General features: G+C 32.1%; 1 protein-coding gene across 5 annotated transcripts in view; it reads left to right on the forward strand.

Annotated features, from left to right (window-relative positions):
* The first annotated feature begins 4,443 nt into the window (after window positions 1-4,443).
* The window catches only part of LOC117168747 (cullin-5), a 203,164-nt gene continuing 197,832 nt past the window's right edge, over window positions 4,444-9,775 (forward strand). Inside the window, exon 1 of one of the 5 annotated variants that reach the window (XM_033354491.1) lies at window positions 4,444-4,515. In XM_033354491.1, coding sequence (XP_033210382.1) covers window positions 4,501-4,515 — 15 coding nt within the window. In that variant the 5' untranslated portion in view covers window positions 4,444-4,500. Of the gene's footprint in view, window positions 4,516-4,599; window positions 4,648-9,775 lie in introns of those variants that run through there. The other 4 variants (XM_033354495.1, XM_033354492.1, XM_033354493.1 and 1 more) reach the window with 4 other exon arrangements.

The following is a 9,775-nucleotide window of genomic DNA, read 5'->3' on the forward strand; positions in this document are numbered from 1 at the left end:
AAAAAAAGTTCTTAGGTTCAAAAAAACATTCAGTGAACTGAAAAACTGTGGTCGGTAATATAGGTATTTAGCTGTGTCACATGCCCTTAAGAGTGATATGCAAATTTTTTAATATTTTAGCTTAGTTACATAAGTCTATTTGATTTAATAAATATCACATTTTAGAGTTCGTTATTTCATTATAATAGAAAACAATATTTTAGGATTTATCATGTACCTTGTTTATCATCTATAGATATAATAATTATATTTATTATATAGTAGGATTATATTTTAAAACGGAAATATAAAAAAAATTATTGGTTCTTCATTACTATATTTAAAATTGTTGAAATATCCAGGACTAACACAAAATAATGAAAAAATAAATAAAATCATAAATTAGCAAGAAAAAAATTTCCGAATTATAAAATAAATAAGTTGTTAAATTCCCATGAATATTTCTATTCCTGAAATTTAAGTTTAACGAAACTTAAAATTTGCCGAAAATAAATAATAAATTGTTAATTAATGATCAATTAAATTGTTTGCCTTATTTATATTTATATTAATAGCTCCTAAATTAATTATCAATTAACTATGTTCAACAGTTCTAAATTTGGAGAATTCAAATATTCGTGGGAATTTAAGAATTCGTTTATTTTACAAGTCGGTTTTGAAGTCGATTAATTTTAGTTTCGGATATTTTTAAATTCGGGATTTTTTTTTTTAATTAACGATCTTGTCGTTATTTGAAATTTGAAACATTTTATAATTTGATAATAATAGATATTTTTTGCATTTTTTTCATTCGTTTGTGTATTCGTTATTTATTTTCAAATTATTTTTTATAAGTTCTGAATATCCATTCAACTTTTGTGTGGGTCTGAATTGTGTCAATCATGTCACTTTTTCCTATATTAAAGAAAATAATACCCAAGTACATAAGTCTCATTTACTAGCTGACTCTATACTATGAAGGAAAAATTATTTTGAAGGGGTTTTCTTATTTATTTTGTAACTTGTATGTATATTTCCTATGGTACTGGATGTTTTTGTAGAACAAAGTTACTACTAGCGCCGCCACACGGCCGTTTTCAACTTTCATGATACATTTTTTGCATTGGACAGTACAGTGTTAGCACCCCCCCCCCCCATATTAAATAATATTAACTTATCTTGTATTCGCACTTTAAATTTGCAATGAGACACCTGGTGGCCGTCAGCGAAGCTATTTTAATGGCGGATGATACCGTACATATATCAATGGTGTTGCATGTAAACAATAAATAGTTGATAGATTTAAAAATAAATATTGCCAATTATTAATATAATATCAAGATGGATTTTTTCCCTGATTATCGTAAGGGAAAATGCAGAAACAAGTGTTGTGCTAAAGGTTTTACTTCCACGACAAATAAAAACACAAATTTGAGTTTCCATGCCGTTCCACAACGCGGAGTGAAAATTGAACGCATAAATTTATTTGGCAAAAAAGAGACTGTGGATAAACGAAACTTGTGGTTAAAAAATTTGGGAATAAAGGATCACGCCGGTGATTTGTTAGTTTGTTGCAAACATTTTAATTCGACAGATTATTTTTTTGCTGGTTATTTTCTATGAAATAAATAAATGTGATGAAAGGAATTGAATTGCTGTATACAAAAATAACAAAAAATAAATAAAATACAAAAATAAATAAAATAATGCACTTGTCTTTAGACACAGAGCATACAGCTCAATCTTTGTTGACGAACGAGAGCTTGCACCGCACATACAAATTAAACCAGAATTCACAATTTTCTGACCCTCGAACATATTCCGTGACGACGTCTTAGCATTTGCAAATTTTTCAATAGCATATAGTTGCAACAGCAACATATTTTTAATGCTTGATAATTAGTTATTACTAAAAATTCAACAAACTCCCGTATAAACACATAGCACCGTGTACGGTTATGACGGCCATATTGTTTCAGCGACACAAGCGCCTCTCAGCCCGCGGTGGTAGTTTTCGTCGCGAATACAGAGGTAGAATATTACTCCATATGTATTCAATTCTATATTCCTAACATTATTTTGAAATGAATAATGATACACCTTGTAATTGTATAATTCGTGATCTGTAAAAACTTTACTCAACTGCAGAATTGTTTCCAGAAATAATAGAAAAAGATTTAATAAACTTATTTCCTTCAATATATTTGTTTCTAGGATAAACCTTCATAATTAACGCTTAAGATTGACACCCATCAGTATGGACTATGTGTTAATATTTCACATTGCCTTGATTTCATTAACATTTCTGAATATTATTCTTTTCAAATTGTTCAATATTTATATCAATATCAAGAAATTTGTATGCAATTATAATTGTAATAAAATATTCATTATTCACAAATTTACCCATTTATTAATATATATTATATATTATTAATTAATCAATAAATCGATTCATTATTGTCTCATTATCAAATAATAATATACATTATAGTTGTGTTTTAAACGCGTATGATGTAATTTAGAATTAGCGAGAAATTGCTAAATTACTATAAAGTAGCTTTTATTCTGATTTCAAAAACAGAATCTCAGAGATTAAAATCATAATTCATAGACAGAGAGTAAAAGTCCAGAGAGCTGAAAGTAGGTTCAGAACCTAACTCTTTCGGATGGCAATTCGCTCTCTGCGGAATCGTTTGAAAGTATCTTCCGTTAAGTTTCCATCGGGAGCAAAACCTACCAGAATTCTGGAGGTTTCGATTTTTCAAAGATGGAAACCCGTGTCCTTTGTTTTGATCAATACACAAACAAAAGGATCGATCCTCTGTACCTGTTTTGCTCGGGATGCAAACTTAACCAGATGCTGCCGCAATCCATCCGTTTCTGAGTGATTGAGAAGGAGGCAAAGTCCACTCGGGATGGGATCACTTTCTTCCTGCAGTAAATATTTTCGAATCTTGAGAAGAGTAAAACCTAACGGGTCCTTTTTCGTCGGTTCAGGGAATAAATCCCAAACTGAGCAAAACCTATTACTCTCAGTCCCTGTCCAGGGGCTTTGACTATGTATTTTTGACCCTTCCGGCTATGTATAAAAAACGGGCTCTTGTTTCGAGTTTCCCAAATACCTCGGGAAACTGTCACCGAAAGAACTACCCATTCCAGCTACCTGAAAATAAAGTTTTCAACTGAAAACACTTCTTCTTAATTAAGAAACGTTACATTATGCCGCTCATAATGAGAAAAAAATGAACAAAAATCATCATTGCTAATAATAAGAATTCAGCCAGTGTCTACTGGTACCAACAAAAGTTGGCTATTGATACTAAAATTTTGGTATAGATAAGATTCGTTGAATAAACATTTTTGTTCTTTAAAAACCTTTGTTAATGAAATAAAAATTCATCTTTTGAAATGAAAGAAAATATGCTATTATTTAAAAAATATACTCGATGGTATTTTTTTCTAACCTTACATCACAAATTGCGTAATTTCTAATAATAATGTATAATTTATAACAATCATGTTGCTTAATTTTAATAATTGTCAATTATACCCGATTTGATTCGCACGCCAAAAGCGACTAATAGAGTTGCTGCGCTGGGCAAGCGCACTAGCTCAACTGCTGGCTAGACCATCTATTTATTGGATCATGCATTCAACGCTATGGAGCAGGGTTGTGCACGTAATATACCTTAGGTAAATTATATGATGTTCTTGACGTAATTTACGTATGTATATTACGTCCTCAGTTTTTTACAAACGTAATATACGTTTTCAAGATGGTGTCGACATTATTACATTTGATTCCATAACTTCAAAATAGTGCCGGTAGCGGTATGCGATATTATGTTGCATGCAGGAAATTTAAAGTGAATGAAAAAAATTTATTATTCTACAACTTCGACAATGAATAGTAGCCGCAGACCGAGGAATCCATGTTGGGAAGAATTATTCTTCCTTTAAAAAAAAATGGTAAAAATGTTGCGTTTTGTCAGGGATGCAACCTCGTATTATCGAATACGGCTAAAGAAAGGTTAAGAAACCACAGGTCAATTTTCAAACCATCCAAACTGCAAATATCTTATAAATAAACAAACAAATCATCCAAGGATTTTCGCTGATTTCAAAACTTTCTTTCAGAAAAAAGTGCGTTATAATTATGAACGCATTAGAAGAAAACCTGATGCAATTACACGAAAGCAGTCAAAATAATCATTCTAAAATGAGTGGTGTCAGTTTTGATATTCTTGGTGATATTTTGATGTCAAATAAAGTTCTGATAAACAACAACAGTGTAAGTCGGTACAAATAAGCATCATTCAAAAAAGTGAATTCATACTATGCTCTATCCGACTCCACCATTTTTATGACGTTTATTACGTTTTTTACAGGTTTTTACGTATAATACATTTTGTACGTATAATACGTCAGAAACCTCGAGTGACGCGTCACTACACAACCCTGCTGTGGAGTGGTGGTATTTTTACTTCGGCAGGTCGCAGGATATGTGAAAATCTTGAGATGGCGATGTTGAGGGTTAGTTTACATTAAATTTCAATTATAATAGTTTTGTCTATAACCCACTGTATTACTTAAAATCGTAAGTTCAAGAGAAGTCTCGTTGAAAATATCCAGATGTGCATTGTAGCGATTTTTTCATTTACCGAAGTGAGAAGTTTTGTTTGGACTGTTTGGATCGTGCTTGTTTTATTAGTTTCAGCTATTCCAAATCTAATATAAATGATTCAATACATCGGCCCACTGTTTTCCATATTTAAAGTTTCAACACTTTTCTATTAATAATTTGCTTGCAAATGGAGTTTCGTATTAAAAAAAGTATATAATTTAGTCATTCAACATAGGTTACTAATAGAATAAAGATTTATTCTTTGTAGGTTGAAAAAATTTATAATGGCAATATGTTTTATGATGTAGGAGAAAGTTGAGTACAAAAAAAGACCATTTTAAATAATTATCAAATTAGTCTACCCTCTTTTGAAAAATAAAACATTTATTAATACACTTTTTAAAAAAATTCGTCTACAAATTAATGAATACAAGCTTCCTTTTTGATTTCTTTTGTCAAATTTATTACACTAACATTGCATATATTTAAAAAATTGAATATTACGGATGGCTGGAATAAAAAATCAAAAATCATTAATATCATCTTGATTCTGGTCGATCCAAGCCCTAACCTTAAAAATAAATTGCCTCATTGTACTTAATAACTATTAGCATTAAATATTCTTTAGGGGCATGTGATACTTAGAAAATTATCGAGTTTACTAGTGTTAGGTTCCCTTGGCTTTTTTCCTACAAGAATAAAGACTTTGTCTTCAAAAATTAGGTCATGATAGCGAACATCCTAACGGACGTCCCCGAACTCTTCGTTTGCGGAATAAATTTAAAAAATTTATTTTTCCTAAATTTGATTAATGTGTATTGTGAAGTTGCATGTGTTACAGTTCTCTTCGGCTATACGACCAAATTACGCACTCTATTTGGCTGAAACTTGGGACAAGCAAAAAAGCATAGTGACTAGTGTCTCGGGACTAACCATGGTTGTAAACAAGTAAAAAAGTTTATTTCATAATCGGTATGACAGAGACCTACATTATCGGAATGACAGTTGAAAACGGTTCCTAGCCTCAAAATAGTGAACATGCATAACATTTTTATTTAGCAAAATAATTTTTTTTGTTATTATCCTTATAAAAAGAGTTGGGGACGTCCGTTATAATATCTTATAGCATACAGAATTCAATTCTAAAAGAATTTCATTTTTGTGCAAAAAAAGTCTAAGGCACTGAACCCGATTTATCACACGAGAAAGTATCACATGCCCTTAAAGAAGTGGTACACCTTTTTAAAATAGAAGTGTGTATACAGAGGGAAGAATTGTTTACTTTAAGACTGTTGGACCCTACCGATAGAAATCTCTGAGTATTCTCTAGCGAAATAGCTTGGCCCATTTGAGACTATAAGCAGAGTCGATTTGAAACAATTAAGTCTCTGAGATAGTCTGAGAGATTTGGGTCCTTTTCAAGGTCCTTTTAGTGGCCCGTTTAAGAGCGGTGCGACGGTAATATAATGTTCCTTTTGTATTCGTCACATACCAGGCGGGCAGAGTTATTTACAGTAGTTGGGCGTCGCTAATCCGACTCTCCCCTTTTAAATTTCACTTCAAATTATTAACACTTCTTTTAATTGATGAATTTTCTCTTTATACTTATTCATAATTATAACTTATATGCTAATATACCATTTTCTAGTCGAATTAAAAAATGTTGTCTTTTGGCGTATCTCATTCCATTTACGAGAAACGTATTAATTCTAATTTTAAGCATTAAAAAAAAGGGTAGATATCTGAAATCATCGAATCCCGTAGATTCTGAATTTTTATGTTTTAGGATGTTAACTCTGAAATTTAAAAAAATCTACTTCTAAATTTCAATCCGAAGGCTTAACAAAGGACCTTTGAGTGTCGGCTACTCTATTGATATAGCCCCTCTGCTTGTTATTTATGATCGAATTCTTGTTTCAATTTCAGTCTCTGATTTTTATTTATGATCGTATTTCAATTTCGGAAAGGACATTTTAAAGCCTTTAAAACATTTCAAAGAACTACCTGGACCTTTGAATAAATCTACCTGATTGCCTGCGGAGAATTTCTCTGAGCTTCTCTGACCCTAGAGAATCTTTAGAGTATACTCAGAGATTTCTTTCGGTAGGAGGGGTCCACAACAAAAATCATCTGTGAAGCACTTGAAATTTACCAATAACATTCGATTTTGAGGTTTTAAAAGTGTACTTTGAAAATATTTTTAGACTCCGGAAGGGGTTTCCCTGTGGCAGGACATGGATTAAGTCTGGTTTTTAGAAAAAAATACGTTAGCTGCTAAAAAGTGATAGTGAAATAGTGTAGCAAGAACATGAATTGTGAAGGAAGCCTACCTCGACAAGTTACCGCGAAACCCCTTTCGGGATATATAAAATTTTAAAAGTGTATTTTTAAGATCTGAAACCTGAATTTTATTTGTAAATTTCGAGTGCTTCACAGATTTCGCCATTTTTGTAGACCCCACTCCAACAGCCTTAATCAGTTCTGCGTAAAATTAAATTTTCGAGTGCTCAGGTTGGATAAGGTTTAAATAAAACTAAAACTGAAGCAAAACCAAAAAAGTAGAAATCGAGTGAAGTACTCTCTGTATACATACTTCTATTTAAAAAAGGGAGCAGCGTTTAGTATCTAAAAAATGTTTCATTTTAGTATTTATTAATTAAAATGAGGTGAATCAATTTTGAGGTTAGAGCTTGAGCCTAATTAGACTCAAGCTATAACGAGATAACTCTATTTCGTTTAGAATTACTCGTACCATTTTGACAAACAACAAGAAATATTCAGTGTTTATTCTTTTGGAATATTCAGTGTTATATTCTTTTTAATCTAATAAAAATATGGGAATGGTTAAACTGTGATACGACATTTTGTGCCAAAAACCAGAACTAGAACGAGTAGGTACAATTTGAAAGATGTATTTTCATTTCTACATAAATGGTCTGACCTGTAAGTTAGGTTAGAATTCGTATTTCAATTCCAATCGACTATTAAGTCATTTTCTGTGCATAATCTTCACCAAATTTTTCGCTAAAAACAGTATATAAAGTTCATTTAGGTTTATATTGTATTGAAACTTACATGGCATAGTATAATAATTGCTTTTTTTTTATAGAAAAAACGTTTTTGACAGAAATGTATCTTTTCACTGTATATAAGATAAAAAATCTATCTGAAATGCTCTGTTTCGGATAAAGAATTATGTTGATTATCCAACCATTGATTCGTGTTAGGTGATAACCCCCACCACGTACAAAATCTGACTTCCCTTGTGATTTATCGTCATATGTGATTGTTGAAGAAAATTGAATCTTTTCAAAAAAGTTAATGTCAAAACTTGACAGTGGAGAAAACAAGTAGCAGATAATATTCAGAGTTTATTATGCTAATTTGGCAGAATTCTAAAAAAGTTCCTGGTTTGTTACAAGTTTTATTTAGTAAAAAGTTCAAAGTTTGAGAACTCTGGATAGGCATTTAAGTGTTTAGATATAAAATAATTTTGTTGTAATGTTAAGTTTTAAATTATTTTATTTTTTTTGTAAAAAATATTATGAATAAATTAAAGCATATTCAATAAAAATTTGTAAAAATATTCTCTCAATTTAAACCTTACCTATAAATGTTACTAACGTGAGTGTTGATTTCTCTTGTTATATCGATTACGCCGTCTCCTTTTTTTGACGCGATCGACTATTTTAAATTTCTCTTCCAAAATTATTTTGCTCTTTGGTTTACAATGACTAGTCATTTACGAATTGACACTAACTTATTTAATAGGTTACTTGGAATGTCAACATTTTTTGAAAAATTATATTTTCGCCCCCGAGCATCTGGTTTAATGCGTGCGCGTCTATGTGCCCGTATGTATGCGAGTATTACAAGTTTGTACAAAATGTTTTTTTAAAATGTTTTTATCTGAAATAGGCAGAATAAACGCACTTTTCCTGCCCGTGGAGCAGCAGTGAAATATCACTTCATTGTACCGTGACGTGCGACACGTAAATTGACAGCAAGGTAGAAGAAGTGAGTGAGAAGTGAAAGAAAAGATTGAGAAGAATTCATTTTAAAACTACGTTAAACTACGAAGTGCATTTTGGACTTATAACGTCTTCCCACGCGCGTGCGTACGTAGTACAAACAAGCGCTATTATGTAGAAAAAGAGCGCTTATTCTGCATATGTCAGATAATGTATCGTATGATCCATGACAGTAAAGTTGTTTTATACTTAAATTCTGTACCCTCGTATAAAGTTCAACTTTCCTGCCTAGGTATATATTCTACTATTCCCATCAATCGTGAAATAAGTCTTATCTTATCAGTTTTTAATTTGTTTTGAAATTGAAACTAATTATTTATATTGAGTTGGATGAAAACATCGTTTTTTGATTGATTGTAATCCTCACTTTGGCATGAAACTCTTATTATTTTTTTTACTTCTGAAGTGGTTTTTTAGAGCCCACAGAAATGTCTTCAAATGACTGAACTTTAAAAGTTAGAAGTGATTTTTATTCCTTGAGTCATTGTGAAAAATAAGGGTCACCTCACACTGACTTCTATATATGATTAAAAATTTGTCATAAGGACAACCGCAGGATTTCGCCGGGAGCGGGTGCTAATCTGGAAAATTGCATCCGCTCCCAGCGAAATCGCCGTAAAATTTCAGCCACAACCACGTCTCACGACCGTGAGATAGGTAGTTACAGTCTGTAAAAGAATCAATACGATGATCCAGCAAAAGCCTCGTGCACCCTAAGAACACGGAGCGACCCAAGGACAACCGCCTTCTACATTTCTCCCGCAAGTATTCTAGCATATTGTTGACACGCAGGGATGCTTTTTAGGCCATTAGCAAGTGAAAGCTTGGCACCTCCAAGAGCGTCGATGATAAGGACGATCAGCTTAACAGAATATTCCGGGTACAATCGTTGCAACTCCCTTATAAGATCTCGATACCTCTCTTTCTTTTCATTCACCTTGGTTATGATGTGTTTGTCAGCTGGTGCCGAAAATCCGATAACGAACATGGTTCGCTTCTCGAAGTCAAGAAGAACCATGTCAGGCCTCGAGTGAGTAACACAAACAATTGTCGAGAATATAAAGTTCCAGTATATGCGGCACTTCCCATTCTCGACAATTGACTCAATTTCCCTAGGAGCATTTAGAGGAGCAATATT

The sequence above is a fragment of the Belonocnema kinseyi genome, chromosome 3, assembly GCF_010883055.1.
Source record: "Belonocnema kinseyi isolate 2016_QV_RU_SX_M_011 chromosome 3, B_treatae_v1, whole genome shotgun sequence".
Taxonomy (NCBI): domain Eukaryota; kingdom Metazoa; phylum Arthropoda; class Insecta; order Hymenoptera; family Cynipidae; genus Belonocnema; species Belonocnema kinseyi.